At 43.0% G+C, this 17,336-nt stretch overlaps 3 protein-coding genes across 5 annotated transcripts; 2 read left to right on the top strand and 1 right to left on the bottom strand.

Moving 5' to 3' along the window:
- The first annotated feature begins 1,575 nt into the window (after window positions 1-1,575).
- lrrc10 (leucine rich repeat containing 10) lies at window positions 1,576-3,707 on the top strand. Of its 2 annotated transcripts, none has more exons than XM_086109351.1 (2): window positions 1,576-1,635; window positions 2,352-3,707. In XM_086109351.1, the coding sequence occupies exon 2, from the start codon at window positions 2,442-2,444 to the stop codon at window positions 3,246-3,248; it is 807 nt and encodes a 268-aa protein (XP_085965477.1). In that variant the 5' UTR covers window positions 1,576-1,635; window positions 2,352-2,441; the 3' UTR covers window positions 3,249-3,707. The 2 variants fall into 2 exon arrangements, with proteins under 2 accessions (XP_085965477.1, XP_085965476.1); XM_086109350.1 differs by lacking the exon at window positions 1,576-1,635 and adding an exon at window positions 2,009-2,132.
- A 656-nt stretch (window positions 3,708-4,363) lies between these two features.
- Window positions 4,364-6,734, bottom strand: LOC147205909 (seipin-like). The gene has a single exon (XM_086110144.1). The coding sequence runs from the start codon at window positions 6,492-6,494 to the stop codon at window positions 5,262-5,264; it is 1,233 nt and encodes a 410-aa protein (XP_085966270.1). The 5' UTR covers window positions 6,495-6,734; the 3' UTR covers window positions 4,364-5,261.
- A 50-nt stretch (window positions 6,735-6,784) lies between these two features.
- On the top strand, window positions 6,785-16,647 carry fnbp4 (formin binding protein 4). Of its 2 annotated transcripts, none has more exons than XM_086109532.1 (17): window positions 6,785-6,985; window positions 7,310-7,384; window positions 8,367-8,494; window positions 9,596-9,761; window positions 10,453-10,600; window positions 11,319-11,406; window positions 11,484-11,828; window positions 11,912-12,101; window positions 12,183-12,280; window positions 12,359-12,463; window positions 12,716-12,849; window positions 13,833-13,993; window positions 14,104-14,396; window positions 14,497-14,611; window positions 14,683-14,876; window positions 15,900-16,051; window positions 16,182-16,647. In XM_086109532.1, exons 1-17 carry the CDS (start codon window positions 6,862-6,864, stop codon window positions 16,267-16,269), a joined length of 2,604 nt encoding a protein of 867 aa, XP_085965658.1. In that variant the 5' UTR covers window positions 6,785-6,861; the 3' UTR covers window positions 16,270-16,647. The 2 variants fall into 2 exon arrangements, with proteins under 2 accessions (XP_085965658.1, XP_085965657.1); XM_086109531.1 differs by having other exon boundaries at window positions 12,171-12,280.
- The last annotated feature ends 689 nt before the right edge of the window (window positions 16,648-17,336 follow it).

Raw genomic sequence — 17,336 nt, 5'->3', positions numbered from 1 at the left:
TTTGGGCAATGAGAATTCTCTCACACCCCCACTATCATTTGATGCGCTGGCAGTGTAAACACCGTAGCTCCCCTCCATATGCTTTCTGCTCCATTTTCTTCAGGTTTCACTTCTGAAAATACATTAAACTACAAAATAATAATTTTCAGTCTCTTTGCAATTCAACATATTACAAAAGCAACCGTTTGTGAAAAGGATTATAAAATAAGGAGCCGTGCCAGCACTGTGGTCAAGTGCTTGGCACGCTCTCCTCACAGTTCTGAGGTGTCGCTGTGGCTTTCATGTGTTGCGTTTGCGTGTTCTCCCTATGTTTGCCTGTTTTCTTCCTGGCTACTGCAGCTGCTACGTCCTACATTCGCAAAGCAAGCATGTTAGGTTCGCTGAAGCCTTTCAATTGTACGGTGTAAGGTGTGAATGGTTGTCTGGCCTTTTGTGCCCTGCAACTGTGTACAAGGCCCAAAGTTATCTGGGATGGGCTCCGGCTCATACGCGAACTCAAAGAACACACACAGTCTCGAGAGTGGATGGATGAGGATTATTTTTATTTGTTTGTTTGTTTGGTTGCTTGGCTTTTAATTTGCTCATCCACTCCTCCCGTTATCTCTCCCGGTTTCCATAAATGTCTTGTGCCATGCACGAATGGACAGACGTGACGGTGGATGTCTTCCATACATACTCATTTGACTTTTCCGAGTCTGCTCAACCCATTATATTTTAACAAACCACAATATACACTGTGTCTGTGGGAGTACCCGTTGTAAATATTTAACAGAACCTATTACAATTACATCAACAAGGTACCTGAAAGACACAAGCAATTAACAAAATGGTACAGAAAATGTTGGTTGGATGTACAGTACCTACACCATCATTAAGCAGGAGTAGAACCCATAGTGGCTGAAGGAAAACAAGTGCATAAACCACAACACCACCTCCCATGACAAACATTGTAGTTTTAAATGGTTCCAGAGGGAATTGTTATTTCTGCCTTCCAAGTGCTCCATCACATTGGTGGCCCACCGGAGAAGATACAGTAGATACAGTTACTTTCCTTGACAGGCCATAAACTGAGGTACACTGTCCTACACAATTCATTGACATTGAATACTGAAATAACCAGAAGGAAAAATGTGGCTTTGCAAATAAAAACATTCTGCATGTTAATAACAATTTGTTGTTATTTCGTTATTAAAGGCAAGCTTGAAGACAGTGACTCTTATTAGACTCAAGTAATCTGACACCTCTAAGGTAATCAACAAAACACATTGTCAAACTTGTCCCAACATACTGTAATATTTCTGGTTATTGACTGTAGAAATAATGACATTACTGACCTCATTGACTGGAAAGGTTCAGTAGAAAATAACTGCATTTTCAACAATGACGGATATTCCACATGTGCTAGTTTCATGTCGGCACGCCCCAGTCCATAAGAGGATGAAGAGGGAAGAGGACGTGCTTAAAAAAAAATCTGCCACTGAACACAGACCAGTGCCTCCTCTGATAAGGAACATGACATTCCAGCCAGTTGGACCCAGTTAAAAAAAAAACATCTCTGGTAAAGGTATGCAAGATAATGAATGCCAGCGCAACACTTTTTGCTACAAAGCTTTCTGCAACAAATTCAAATAGAAAGTAAGTAAATGCGTGTGAATCTCAAATCTTGAAGCAACTATTGATGTGGAATAAAGGTCCGTACCAGCGAACAGCTCAACACCTCACACCACTGCACGTCAATATTCAAGGAACATGAAACATTCTCACTTAATGCTGTTGATTGAACACTGTTCCTATTGTGACATGGTTTAATGCTGTTTGTTATCATCTTTATGTGCTTCTGTCATTATTGCAAAAAAAAAAAAAAGTCTCTCTGCCCCTCCCTGTCTTTCCCTTTGTCCCACCTCTGCCATCTCAGGGCAGAAGAGGGGGGAGTCATTTGGCACAAAGGGGGAGGAGAGAGAAGAGAGCTGTCAGTGGTTACCTTGAAAGTCAGGGCAAAGCTCAGAGGCACTGAGTTAAGCACTGGGGAACATTCACTCAGGGAATCTAATGTCTTTTCAGCTGGTTATACTGGATAAACACGTCGCTAACTTTTGGCGATGAAGGTAGTCATGGATCAGATTTGTTGGACAGTAGGTACTTTTATCTTAATGGGTACTATTTCTGTGATCAGTGCTCATTGCTATTGTATATTACTCTTCTGGGTACAGTATTCTTTTGTCACATAAAATGTTGTAATTAGTGTCATAACCATCTGATTGTTGTTTACAGAGCTCCAAAATATTAAATAGGGCATTTCTAATCTAACAACTGTTGTTTTCTATGTATTTTCATGCACTCTGTTGCTGCAGTGGCGGAGTTTAAGTGGATTCAGATGAAAAACATTTAACGATGGCAACTGCTTACCTGAAATTCCTGTGACGGACCAGCAAGCAGGAAACATGGGAAATGCCATGCGAGGTGTCATCGCCTTCATTCCATCGGAACGGTGTCAACGCTTCCTAGTGGGGGACCTGAAGGAGATGCCACTTGATCGGACTCTGGACCTGAGTAGCCATCAGTTGCGCCAGTTACCTGTTGCTGTTTGTGTGTTTGATGAGCTGGTGAAACTCTACCTGAGTGACAATAACCTCAGCAGTTTGCCCGATGAACTCCACCACCTGAGGAAACTTCAGCTCTTGGCTCTTGACTTTAACTGCTTTGAAGAGCTGCCCGCATCTGTCTGCAGACTACCTCAGCTTAGCATCCTTTACTTGGGTAACAACAAACTCTTCCACCTCCCCAAGGAACTCCAGGAACTCAAGGAACTGAACACCCTGTGGCTAGAGACAAATTGCTTTACAGTCTTCCCAAATGTGGTTTGTGAGCTTTCCAATCTCAAGACCCTGCACCTTGGCTATAACCAAATACACTGCTTACCCGATGAACTTACCAGGCTGGAAGAGCTGAGAAGTATCTGGCTGGCTGGGAACGAGCTAACGGAGTTCCCTCCAGTGTTGTTGGAAATGCACTTCCTCGCTGTCGTTGATGTGGATCGAAACAAAATCCACCGCTTCCCCAATCTCTCACGCTTGCAGGGGCTAAAACTGATCATCTATGACCACAATCCCTGTGTTAATGCCCCAATGGTGGCTGAAGGCGTGAGAAGGGTCGGGCGTTGGGCGGACTGCTCAGATGATGAGCAGGAAGATGAAGGTTCAAAAGCCAAGGTCACAGAGATGGAGGCAGAGGAGGAGATCGACATTTAAGGTCAAGCGACAAAGTGACATTCAGCTGTGCCGAGGCCTAAAAGGGCAGGACGTCACTCAAGTGGATCACTTGAAGCTCAGGCGTGTGCGGCGCCTTCATACCATTGATAGTTGAGCCATATATGGGAACGCAACATGTAACGTGTTGGTTGCAAAGGAAAAAGTGTTCATAAATCAATGATTGTAGCTCATCACAGGCCAAGGAACCATATTTAGTAACCACTGTACATAATTTCACGTGAGTACACCTCAAAATTGCCATCGGCGTATCAGTAAAGAAATGTCATGTACTGTAACTGGAAAAGAGAGAATTTTATATATTAAACGTAAACTGTATTACACTGTTATTTACCTACAGTATATATTGATGATTAGTCATACAAATCTTGAAGGACAGTTCACTAAAATAAATGTCAGCCTTGAAATTATATTGGGGGTATAATTGATCAAATGTATTTATTGAAGATTACATAATCATAGATTTATTTTGTATTATTTTATTTGGATATATATATTATACAGTAGTATATTTTGATGTGGGGGGGGGGGGTTGTATAGTAATATTTCCAATGAAGGTCCAAGATAAAGTTCAGTGACTAAGTAATTATACAGTTTGACTGAAGGTTTACAAGTTATCCAGGTGTCACCAGAGTGTGTGATCACAAATAACAGTCTAAGAAATACAACAAAACCATGAGTACACAGTCAAAAGTTATACATTGGTTTAGCACTGGGACAAAAACGTAGACATCGAAGTTATGGTTGCATAGACGTCACTACACTGAGGCTAAATGCGGGGAGGTTATAATTCAAATGATGGATGGTGAATTCAGTCAATTAGTGCACTCCATATCTGGAACAATGCATAATTCATCTGCTAGATTGAGGATGTCGCTTTGAGTGAAGCCCGCTAATGGGCTTTATTGTCACCGCATTACTACCCTATTGTAAGTGGTTTGCAATTACATCATCAAATGTTTTGTAAACAACACATTTTCATTCCAGTTATGTGGAAAAAGGGAACGAAATGTTCCCTACATGTATTCAACCATTTGATTTTTCCCCCGCACAACAATCTAACAGGGTATTAGTTCATCATTTCATTGAATGTACACTTTTTTTTTAATGTTTGCATTTTATTCAATGACTGTGCACAAGAAATGTCTTTTCATTCACGTTATAAGAAGAGAGTAGACCAAAGTCTGTCAATATTTTTTGGTACCATAACTCAAACCTGCGCTTAAGCACATAGCAGGTGAACCTTTTACCTTCAATACCAACCAATGAGCTGAGAAACACTTGAGCTCAAAACATCTCTTCATGCTGGATACAGATGGGTTACATCAAGAGACACCAAAAAAAACGTACGTTGTGTAAAACATCCACCTAAAACATCCTTTTTTTCTGTGAAACAATAAATACGGTTTTCAGCCATTACATTGTGTCTGCACATTGTAAATCTGACACGAGCACTGATGCGAAGAAGCCTAGTTTTGTAATGAACTAGATTCTTTGACAAAACATCCCGCGGTGGTTACATGAGCCATTGCGCTCAGACAAAACGTCTCTTTGTGCAATAGGAGAAGAATGATTCACGCAACAGATCCATGAAGCCCCTTAGAAACTGTTAAAAACAAATGTACTATTTTTCTACAGTAATTGCTTGTAAAGACATTTGTGGAAAAAAGTAACATGTCTTGGAGACGTTCCACATTTGTAATTTGACTTTTTCTTAAGTGCATGTGTTAGTTTTAATAAAATAAAAAAAGAAAACAAGGGGTGTAACATTTTTATAGATATTTGTTGTACAGTGAAGACAGGTTGTAGGAGTAAAGCAATTTTTTGGGGGGTTAAAACAATATGCATATTATGCTCTGACTGATCTACATATACTTGACCTCTAATAGTGGGTGTTTGCCTGTATTAAGATCTGCAACTATATTCAGTGGAATGATTTCAGTACTGTATACTGTATGCACTCTATGTACTCTTAATTTTAAGATGGCCCTCAGTCTAAAGGCTTTTTGATGTACCAGATCTCTGTCGGAGTGTTGTCTCACTCTGGTCTATCGCCTCAGGCAATACAGAGTCAGGAGACACATCTTTTTCGGAAGTGGGAACACTGGGTTCAGTGGCATTTACTTCCACAATGGACGTTTTTGATGACTGCGCAACCACTGTGTCATCAGCCTGGTCATCAGATGCATCATTCAAAGATCCGATCAGTCTCGGGGAATCCAGCTCCTTCTGGGAATTTTCTTTCTCCATGCGCTTCTTCACCTCCTCTCTTCTCTGCTGCATGCGGGTACTGTCCCCCATCATGACTTTGACGCGTACCTGATCCGGGGGCCAGACCCCACCCCATACAAATTGCAGGTAGCTGAAAACCACAATCACGCCAAGGAAGGCAAAGTTGGTGGCCACCCCGATCACCGCAGATGTCAGGGGGAAGTTGTACAGAACATAACGAACACCGGTGAAGTATGCATGGATGCGGAGCTGGGATGAGTAGATCTGCACACGCTTAGATTGGATCTCGATGACTGTACCGACAGTTGGTTGATAACTGTTGGTCTTGTACGCAGAGAAGAGCTCGACTTCTATTAGCTGCTTCTGTTCAGCCATCCCCGTCAAGAGTAGAGGAGAAAAGAAGAAAGTGCCGAGGGTCTGCAAAAGGGTCGAGCGGTAATGTAGCATTGTTGAACGTCGAACAGATGACACCATCGTCCCATCTTTGGTGTAGCATGACATCTTGACCATAAACATGCCCAGATGTTCATTCACAGGAGACTCTGGCAGCTCCAACTCCAAAGATATTCGGTACGGTTGGCCATACGCCATCACCTGGTCCCTGCTGTTCTTCAAAAGGGAGATGTTGGCCGTTGGGAATGAGCAAAGTTCTGATTCCGACGCATCACAGTCTGAGCTGTAGTAGAAGTGCACGGGTGCGGAGAAGCTCACTGTGGGCATGTAGGAATAATAGAAACTGCCATACAGGAAAATGGACACCCAGAGCAGCAGACCCAGAACACAGAAAAGTACAGCAGCTTGGAATAAAGTCCTCCGGGCCTTTAGAAGAGTCACGGCTGCCACATCGTTTAGCCAGTGCAGAACCGGTCCCATCGCACCCCCCATCGTGCTTGATCGAGTCCCCGTAGCGCTTCCTCCGGTTCTGAATCGGGCAGCACCTCCTCTCTGCGGCTCTGATGGCCACTGCCCCGATGGCGGCTCTTGAAATTCATACATTAATGGGCGGCTCCACTGCGACAACTGTGAAATTGCCAATTTTCACTTGAACATGTCAAGACAGTTCCTGCAATCGTCGGGACACCGACTTCCAATGTGCGCCGCAAAACCTGTAGTCCTACAAAAAGCAAGCGGTAATGGGATTCCAATGATTAAGCCGAAACAATTCCCCCGCAAAGCTTGTTATTAAGTAAGCTAGTGTGCATCTTCGACGCTGGTACACTACGGACATTTCCTTGTGGTACACCGACAAGCGACCCAGCACCCGGAAGTGTTCGGAATACCACTTCCTTTCTTTGTGCGACTAGCTGCAACCCGATACTTCGGAAAAGAGAGGCTCGCAGCTTCGCAGGCCAAATAATCAGCGATGAAGAAAAAGGCTCGCGCTACGGGAGGAGCCGTTGGTCGGAGAACAATTCTACAGCTGTCTCCTTCTGGGCTCCGTGGTGGGAATGCCGGGGAGAGGGAAGACGGGCTGTCAGGATCCGATGGTATTCCTCAACATGCTTGCTAATTGCTAGCGGCGGGCTTGCTAAATGCTATGTGGATCAGAGTCTCACTTGTATACATATTAAACGTCTGTTGTATTTTGTGTTATATACTCAATGTTTGGTTTTAAGTTACAGACACAAGTACCATAGCCACTATTCGGCATGAAAATGTAACGGCTAAACTTTGAGTTTAGCAATTAATTTGCTTGTGTATCATAATGAACCAAATTTCATTTGAGCTGAAACATAGTGGTTCGCTAAAGTGGGCCACGAGTTCATTTCCTCTCTTCTGGCTTTGATTATCTTTTTTTCTGACGTTTGTAGCAGAAGAGCAAGAAGGAGAAGGACGATTTGTGAGAGACAGACTGAACACGAAGCCTCCCGCAGTGAAAGCCACCGGTACGTTATTTTGTTACCGTGTACTGTAAGGCCAGGGTTCCCCAATCTTTTTGAAACAGAGCTACTTCCTGTGTTTTGGTCAATGAAGAGGGCTAGCACTTTGAAACAGGTTTCAAATAACTCAAATTACTTCTGATTATGGCGTTATTAACATTAAATGCCATTTAAGTCTACGTAGTGACACTGACGAGAGTGGAGGAATAGGAATGTGTAGCACTTTTTTTTTACAAACCTCTGCAAGTGTACAAATGATGATGTCTACAACGTTCTTTTTTTTTTAAATTGCAATGTCACATCACTCAGAAATTTTTTACACAAGGTCTGTGGGCTACTCATGTATCATTGCTGGAGTCCTTTTTCCTAACCCCTGATATCCACCACCTTTCTACTTCCCATGAGCCTCTCCTTGAATTAGTTGCACGACCTCCAGTTTAGCAAAACTAGCATTTTGTTCACATGGAAACTCTTTGTTTAAGTCCACTTACTATGACATTTGCAGACTTCAACAATGTGGTAATGCTACTTGTTGCAGTTTATAAGAGAAAATATTTCAATGTCTCAAGTCAAGTCAACTTTATTGCTAATGTGCAACCTCCAGCACAGATGAAATTTCTTTCCTCTCAACCACAGGAGATTCCTCCTCGCCCGAGGTGCCAGTTCAGAACATTGCTTTTGTAGCCACAGATTGAACTTCTTCTGCTTGTTAGTCCAACCGCAAACAGCGCAACAAGTTCCCAAGCCTTGCAAGGCATTTTTCAATGCAATGGGGCTTATGATCATTTATAAAAAGGGGGGGTCTTAATGTTAAAATAAATTGCTCTGTGAAACAAAACAATAACAAATAAAAAAATTCTTAAAGCGTTTGTCTTACATGAAGGCGCCCACATTGTCATTTCTCCCTGAGATCCCTCATGAGGAAGATGGATAGGCTATACTCAAACAAAATAATTTGACTGAACATTTTGTCTATATCCACTTGTAGAGGGGCTGTCCTTGCTTGGAGCCTATGAAGATAGTGACGAAGAGGATGCCACAGTCTCTCGATCAACTACAACTTCTCAGCACAATCATTCTGCTGATATTGACAGTACATTAGCAAATTTCATGGCTGTAAGTATAATTTTTATTTGTAGCTGGGTTGGTCCATTTATTTATGACAAAAGTATCATTTCCGATTCAAATATTGGGAGTTGGGAGCTTTGGATGGTAATGCCAAACAGAGGTAAGACAATAAATGAGGTAAAAAGGCACAAATGACAGTATGCGCCAAGTCAATTTAAGGGCCTGCTAATGTTCCCATACGTCCATCGGTATCACAGCAGTAGGAGTTGAACTTAACCAATAAATGAACACAACATATGAAATTGCAATGCCACTCACCTCTCTTGGTAGCACACTTGAAAAGGCATGAAAAACCTATTCAAACACCACAGCCCCCCCCCCCCTCTCAGATACAAGTTTGTGAAAAGGAAATCACTGCCTACCTTAGTAGACACCTGACGCAGAGACATGATACAGCCTGTTATCATCATAACATCATGATTGTAGCTCACGTATACTGTTTTAGAATGCTTCTCCTGGTGCTCCAGGTTTCTATTCTTTGCCAGTACAATCAGTGAATTGCAGATGAAACAAATTTTGAATGAGAATTAAAAAAGATATGTCGCAACAGAGATCGCAATCTGCAATTGCAGACTTCCAGTGATGCAGGTCACTGCGCCACCATAGGTAAAAGGTGACCTGCTTTTTTTAATTGTATTTTATTTTTTTTAAATACCTTTTTATGAAAGTGAAAATGATAGGATGCTTAGGGTGTAGTGTACACTAACCCAAAAATGTATATTAATATGCAGACAGACACACAAATTATTATTTTCCCCTACACCCCTGGCGATCGACTTGGGACCAGTCTGCGGACTATCGGCCGACTGCAATCGGCTGGTTGGGCACCCCTGCCTTCTACTCTGTTCATGCAACCAGTGCCTAATACTCATAATTTCTCAGTCTTACACACACACGCACACCCACACACACACACAGGCACGCACGCACAAGTACTGTAAGTGATTTCGCCTCACTATAAAATTTGGATTTGAAGTGATTAAAGGAAAACGCAAAAACAAAATGACATTGATTCATTGTTTGAGTGAATAAGAGCAGTTGTAGTTGTAGCAGTGTTGTTAAAAAATACTTCATAATATTGCTCAACAGGAAATCGATGCTATCACCACTCAGCCAAGTTCAGATGATGCAGCAGTTCAACCTTCTACCCCGGCTGGTAGTGCACCCAAACCAGATGTCAATAACCAGCAACCAGGTGCCAGTGAGCAACAAAGTGACCAGTTGGAGTTCAATACTCAGTATTCATTAGCTGGAGGTAAATAATGTGTGTGTTACTGTGCTGTAAAATTTGCAGGTTAGATTGCGTGGAAGTATGAGGAAAATGTTAAAATCAGAATTAACTACAATCTGGAAACACATCCATATCTACATCCACCTCACATTTCTGATAATTGGGGGTTTGAATGCAGGCTATGGCCATCCCATTTGGAGTTTGCATGTTTCCCCCATGCTTGCATGTGTGGGTCGATACTGCATGACCTGATATTACTCAGATTCCCAAACTTTAAACATTGTTACCGTTGATAGGTCAGTCACGTATTTGCAGTATTGCACCACAAAGGAAATCTGTACTAGGATCGATTAGCAGACTCACACCAGAATCACACAAGCATCGGAGTGGCTATCCATGCAACACTGAAAGTTATTACAACAATTACAGATTGACAGGTAGCACCCAAATTTTCTATTAGCGGCCACAATTAATTTGCTGTGGCCCAGTACAGGTAAGTGTGTTTGTGGGAAACATTGCAGCGGGAATGTTTTATTTTGTGGAGCAAATCACTGATATTGTTGATCGATCGGCGCTTTAAAGATATTACAGTCGAGCTAAACATTTGCATAAAATGCAAAATATATGCTGATACGATCCAGCTGATCACATCTGTGTAATGTCCAAGTCACATGATGCCGATCCTGTTAACCTTAAGTATCTTGTTTCCTTCCAGTGGATGTAGAAATGGGGGACTGGCAGGAGGTCTGGGATGATAACTCTGGCTGCTATTATTACTGGAACACTCAGAACAATGAGGTCTCTTGGGAGTTGCCTCACTATTTAGCTAATCAAGTGCAAAGACTGGCTAACCATACCAACAGGTGAGTGACTGCATTTAAAACATATATCCGAGGTTCTCTTTTACACTTCACTTCAACATTGGCTGATATTTAGATTCTGATGGTATGATAAACCACGTGTAAAAATATTGCGATATTCAAATTATAGCGCTTATACAGTATGTCCAGTTTTTATTTACCCAAATACTTAATATTTGGGTAAATAAACTGTTCTTCCTCCCATCGAACAATCTCTATTTTTAAACAAAATATTTGACACTTTAAGAAATGTGTCCTGTTAAGTTAAAAAAAACATTCTTTATCTGTTTTAATTACAATGTCCTATCGCTAGTGAGCTATTTTTAGAACATACCAGGGGTATTGTTTTGTTTTAGGACAATGCACAAATCAACAGAGCAAATAGGCAGCTGTGTAAATGCTGGTGTCGGCAGTGTCTAAATGTCTTCTCCTTCCTTGCTCCGTGTGTAACCGCTCACCCCTCCCAGCTGTGCTTAGCCGAGCAGAAGGGGAAAAAAAGCAGCAGGCCTTTGATAAACTTTAGGCGGCTGGTTGAGTCAACTCTGAAAGCAGGCAATCATATTGTGCCTTGCTGAGAAGAAAATAAGGCTGACATAGATTTAGTGGTGATAAAAACATTCTTTTTAAAACTACTGAAAACTGGTAATCGGCCCATTCCTCTTCTTCAGTCATGAATACATTTATATATTGAAGTGAGACTTCTCAAACTTTGTACTTTTAGTGCCAATGGGGCATCGAGTGCTGGTCATTATCCTGTAGAAACCACACCTGTTGCAGCTCCAACATCATCTAAAGAAACTCAAGTCAAGGCAAGTTTAAGTATCCACACAATTCCATGGAGAAACGTGTTAATGTTGTTATGACATCCTTGGATTTAATCTTATAGGAGGTAATAGAAAGTGTGGTGGGCCTCACTAGCAAAGAGGAGGAGCGCTGCGGAGTGGCTGCATCTCTGCTTGGTCCCTTGATCCCTACCGAAGTGAAAGACGCTGAAGAGAAATGGCGAAAAAGACTCCTTAAAGGTTTGGATGAAAATGAGACCAGTGTGGACTCTGAAGGAGAGGTTGTTCGCCCTGTGGGATCCCCCTGTACCACTTCGCACAACTCTGATGCTATCCAAACTCTGGAACAAGATTCGGATGCAAAGAAGGTGTCAGAGGTGAACTCGGACACTGAAGGGGGGCCAGAAGAAGACACGATGGAGCTGGAACTGGCTCTGGAGCGGAAGAAGGTTGGTGGTGGTGGTTTTGTTTGCCATGCGCTGCCATTGCACGCATTTGTAATCACAGTTTAATCTGGACCTGTGATTATCAGGCTGAGCTCCAGGCTCTAGAGGATGGCGATGGAAGTCTTGGAGGCTCTAGTCCCTGTTCTGAGACGAGCCAAGACGCTTCTGGATCTCGTAGCACACTCAAGAAAAAGCGATGGAAAACTGTCTTCCCTAGTGCTCCTAGCCCTGATTCCAACAGTCGTAATTCAGAGCCTCAGGACAACATGTTAACAGGTGAGCTTTTAATGCCCTACAGTAGGAAATAGGTTGAAATGCCACAATCTCAGTGTCATTTGCTAATAGCATGTACAAAAGTTCCAGAGAGTGGTGTAGCAGAAGATGGGGAAACGGATACCTCTGAGCAGAAACCAGAAGCTCCACCAAAAGAAGTAGTTGAAACAGCTGAGCTCAGGGTAAAATGGTGTTTTAATAATACACTAATCTAACATGTGGAATGTGCTTAGCCATGATTGTTAATGTTGATGACTTAGTTTCAGATTGGAGAACTGGCTAACACCTTAACGAGCAAGATGGCGTTCCTGGGCATACACAAGAAAGCTGTCTCGAATTTTCAGTTGCTTCTGCTGCAAACTGAGGTAACAAAATCATGATTCCGTACCCTGGCAGAGTTGTCCCAATTTCACTCGGAGCTCTGCCATTGCATAAAATATTAATTGCATAATTCTTTAATGTCCTTTTGCACATATCCATTTACATGTACTTGAATATTAAAACTCTCATTATAATCAATTACAAACCTGTCATTCCTGAACAAATTGCTTGTCGTTATGGCCTCAAATTTGCTCATCAGCTTCCTATTAATCCCCCTTTTGTCCCACATGTCTCAGACACGGATAGCTGACTGGAGGGAGGGTGCTCTGAACGGGGGCTATCTTCGCCGCAAGCTACAGGAAGCCGCCGAACACATAAAACATTATGAACTTAACGCCACCCCTAAAGGCTGGTCCTGCCACTGGGACAGGTACGCACTGCTTACCTTTCACATCTCTACACCCCTTCGCCCCCCCCCCCCCCCCCCCGTCCCCCAAGCCCCCCCAAAAGTGCAGTGTGACTACGCGCACCTCAGTCCTGTGGTTGCAGACTTTGTATCATGACATCATGACAAGCTTAACCAGTGCGTGCGGATTGCTGCACAAACCACAACCAGACTGTCCAGGTTTCAGTAACACAATGCAAGCATTGTGTCTTACTTGTACTCATAAGGGAGCGTCCACTCAGGGCCAGCCTGCTGCTGCTGCTATTATTATTTCAGCCACAGAAAGAAATCCATGTCTTGATGGGAGACTGCAAAGCTCTGTTATGAGGGCGCTTTTTAAGACTCAATTTCAGTCAGTGGAGAATTCGGGTGGGGAGATAGCAGGGTTGGTTGCCTGGGAGAGCTTTGCACTTTTCAGGACTACAACCCCCAGAATGCAATGCAGAGTGAGGCCCTGGAAGCCACAAGTGTCACGCATCCAAATAAAGGTGAAGATGGAGCAATGACGGGAATCCAGCAGGTCAGACCAACTCTATTTCATGTCTTTCTGTTTATTATTTTTCATGACCAAGACAAATCGTTGTGTGATTATATATGATGTATAGTAGTGATTTCTTGTTGTTCGATGATGGTGCCTCCTTCCCGGCATCTTCCTGTGTCGTGAGGGGAATGGTTGTCTTAAATGCAACGTTTAGGACAACCATGATGTTGGCTGCTCAATACAACGTTTGGGGCCCTGAGATGATTTGTTTTGCTTTAACTGTTTTTAAGAGAAAGGTGGGTTATCTATCCACATTCTTAGTCAATCTTGAATTGATTCCCCTTTAGGATGGTGAAAGCTACCATCCATAGCAAGCCCCACCATGTCCACTCTCTTGCCCTCTGTCCCAGGTCATCGCACCGGTCAGCTCGTTGCAAGGCCACTTGTTGAGACTGTTGCCATCTATCTCTGTTGTCCCACTCTTTAGAGATCACAAGCGGTATTTTTATGTCAACGACCTGACGAATGCATCACAGTGGGAGTTCCCGACAGAAGAGGCCAAGGGGGGTGACCTGAAAGGAAACCGGGCTAGCCCAACCTCCAGTCAAGGAAATGGCAAAACATCTGCGCCCAACGGTGGACCTTCAGGTCAGAACAAAGATGTGCCTGTTTTTTTTTGGGGGGGGGGGGGGGGGTTCAAGTGAAATGTTAGAAAGTTTCCTCTTTGAATGTTGTCGCTCATTTTTCCCCCTCCCCAGAACCGTGTATTTGTGCCTCTGCTGCACCACCACCAGTGCCTCAGTCCTGCACATCATCATTGTGGTCCCCATCTCAACCACCACTTCCTGACAGCCCACCTCCTCCACCTGACCTCCCCCCACTTCCACCTCTCCCCCCGGGCTCACCTCCTATACCTCCCCCGCCCCCAGACAGTGATAGTGAGATCATGGAGGTGGAGATGGAGATGGATGATAATGACATAGAGCCACCTGCCCCTGGAACTGAAGATGATGGCAGTGGGTGGCCCACTTCAGGCATTGCTGGTGTTAAGGTGTGCTCGTGTTTACTTTGAATATGTATTTTGGTGGTAATTGTCCTGTTTAGCTTTCAATTTGTCCAGATGTATACTTTGTTTCCTTGTTTTGGTGCAGGTCTTAGACTCTTCAGCCCCACTGGGTAAGGGTCAGAAACGGAAAGCTGGTCAGCTGAATAAAGCCATTATTGGAAGTAGTCCCATCCTGTACACACAGCATGTTGCTACAGCAGGTAAAATTCAGCATCTGATAGTCACATCACAAATACCATCAACAACATCACATTGGTTTGCCCCTGTGTAGCGCCTATCATGACCGCACCAGTCTATTGGGGTGTGCCAGCTGTCACTGCACCTCTTGTCCCTTGTGAACCTCCTCTTCCACCTGTTCCTGCTTTACCCCCCCAACCACCGCTGCCACCTCCCCAGCCAGCCTGTGAATCCTCAGCACTTAAAGTGCCACCTGTGGAAAAGACCAAGAAAACCAAGAAAGATAAGGTTTGTAATAAATTCAGATTATGTTTCAGGGTTTTTCCTCACTTATTTAGGCAACAAATGGCAACATTTTTATGCATAACTTTAGAACCTCAATCATTTTTTTTCTGTCTCCCAAGAATGAGCAACAGGTAACTCTGAGCTTTTTTTTTTTTTGCACTTGTGTGGTCTATGACCGAAGCTAGGCAGCTGTCAAGTGATTTACTAGCCAATTAGCACATTAAATTAGGTACTTTCTTGCTCTTACCCCCGCAACCATCGCCCCAATAACACTTGTACCCCTTTCACACTGCCGCAAAACCACGGGTAAACACGTTTTTTTTGGGCAGTGGGAAAGGCTCACTGGCCAGTGTCGATCTGTGTCGATCCGTGTCCACCAGCACGTCATCGGCGGCGGGTTGTGATCGCCTCCGCTTGCAGTTTGAAAGCCTAACACGGGACTTCCCGGTAATTACGTGATGACATCGCGCGCCATCAGCCTCGTATATCGCACGCCCCCACAACAAAACTCGGAGATTGCCCCTTAAGCTGTTGTCTCAGTAGTAGCAAAGAGTTGCTGCTCCTCTGCTTTTTGACCATTTTGAGGATGGTAAAAAGCATGATAAAAGAAAGAACACTCGCTTCCATGTTGCTTTGTTTACCGCCAAGAAATCTATCGCACTATCATCTACGCAATCACAGCGTGCTGACGTAACCAGACGCAAAGTGGTGAAAGTGAGGGTGGGGGCAGAATTGCCTTCTGTTGGTCAATGGGAAAGGGACAATATGCCAATTGGTTGCGTGTTGCCACGGATCACTACTACCCGCTAATTTCAGTGGGAAAGGGGTATTGGAGTAGTCCTAAGCATCAGCTGCAGGTGGTGCCATTCACCCATAACTTCACAACCTCTGCTAAATACTTGACATTTATGCAACAATCTGTTTACAAACTCAGCATTTCGGTGTTGAGTGCAACCATGCGGGCTGGCTAATATACTATAATGCACTTCTCACACAATGTCTCCTGTTGTCTTTGTATAATTGTAGAAGGGAAAGACTAAAATGCCATCCCTTGTGAAGAAGTGGCAAAGTATCCAGAAAGAGCTGGAAGAAGAGGAGAAGAGCAGCTCCAGTGATGAGGACAGAGAACAGATCAACAAGAAGAGTATAGAAGACTGGAAACAGCAGCAGCTCACGACGTATGTTACAATGCATTTTGCACTTCTCTCCTGTTATTATTGTTCCTCCCGCCCCCATTTAATAAATGTTTATTGTAGCGTTTTCCTCTTTTGTAATCCTCCAGTTTTCTTTTTTTTTTTTAACTTTCAGAGGAAAGGCTGCAAAGAATGCCAACTTCGAGGCACTTCCTGATAATTGGAGGGATAGACTGAAGAAAAGGAAGCTGAATAGCACGTAACATGGGACCTGAACAACTTAAATAACCCCCCCCCCCCAAAAAAAAATTATATGTCATGTTATTGTTTCTTCCGAGCTTCATTGAGCTCAGTTGCTCAGTCGTTTATGAATATTTTTTGTATTCAAAATGAAGACCGAGATCAACCGTTGGGTTTGATTTAAACATTTGTTTAGGTCCACGTGTAAATGTGCCACCTCTTCAGTTTGTAATGAACTTGGATAGAATGTATTCAGGTGGCCACAGCAATATATGTATGAGAGTCATCTGTTTTAATTAAACTTTTACACCAGTGTACATACCATGTATATTAGGACGAGCTGTGTTGGTGGTCTCGGAATGTGTAAACTTTTTGTACATTTATTAAATTGTTTTTCCCAATGTGTGTCAAAGTTTTTACCCTTTTCCACAACATATGATAATGTGACACAACATTAGATGTATTTGCTCAATCTAACAAGACGAAATACTAATGCAGTGCAAATTCTCTGTATTCAGTCTGTCCTAACTAAATGCTATTAAGTAATGGAGTTAACTACTGCTTCCGCTGAAGAACACATGAATTAATTTCTGGAAAAAAGACATTGTGGCTCTTATGGAGGTGATTTTCCTTTAACTCGGCCACCTTCAAAATAATGTCATGCATTTATAGAGACCTTGATTAAAATTGTGCGATTCCTTGAATTTTGGTCTCTTAACTGTAAATATTCTCACATGAGAATACTGTATATTTATATGAAAGCACTTGGATTGTGTTCAATTAAAGTCCATTTTTAATCGATTGTAAAATCATCGTTAGTTGCAACCCTAATGTAAATCAGGAGTCACCAACATGGTCCCTGAGTGTACAACGTAGCCCCAATGACAATCCGTCGTATCTCATCTAAAATTTACTAATCAAATATAGGACATTTTTGGTTTCCTAGAAAAGTGATGACCACTACCTGTATACTGTACATATGTTTAAATTAAGTTTATATCTGGTAGAACCGGGAGTGTGTGTACGCAGGTTCCGTGACGGCCATTTTAGCTTGCGAAAATTGAGTGCAGCGTGTCCTTTTAGGTCAAGT

Source organism: Hippocampus guttulatus, chromosome 4 (genome assembly GCF_054856545.1).
Source record: "Hippocampus guttulatus isolate MCC_2025c chromosome 4, RoL_Hgut_1.0, whole genome shotgun sequence".
In the NCBI taxonomy this organism is placed as follows: domain Eukaryota; kingdom Metazoa; phylum Chordata; class Actinopteri; order Syngnathiformes; family Syngnathidae; genus Hippocampus; species Hippocampus guttulatus.
Note: the sequence above shows the minus strand (reverse complement) of the source record. Positions and strands in the feature narration are given on the sequence as shown.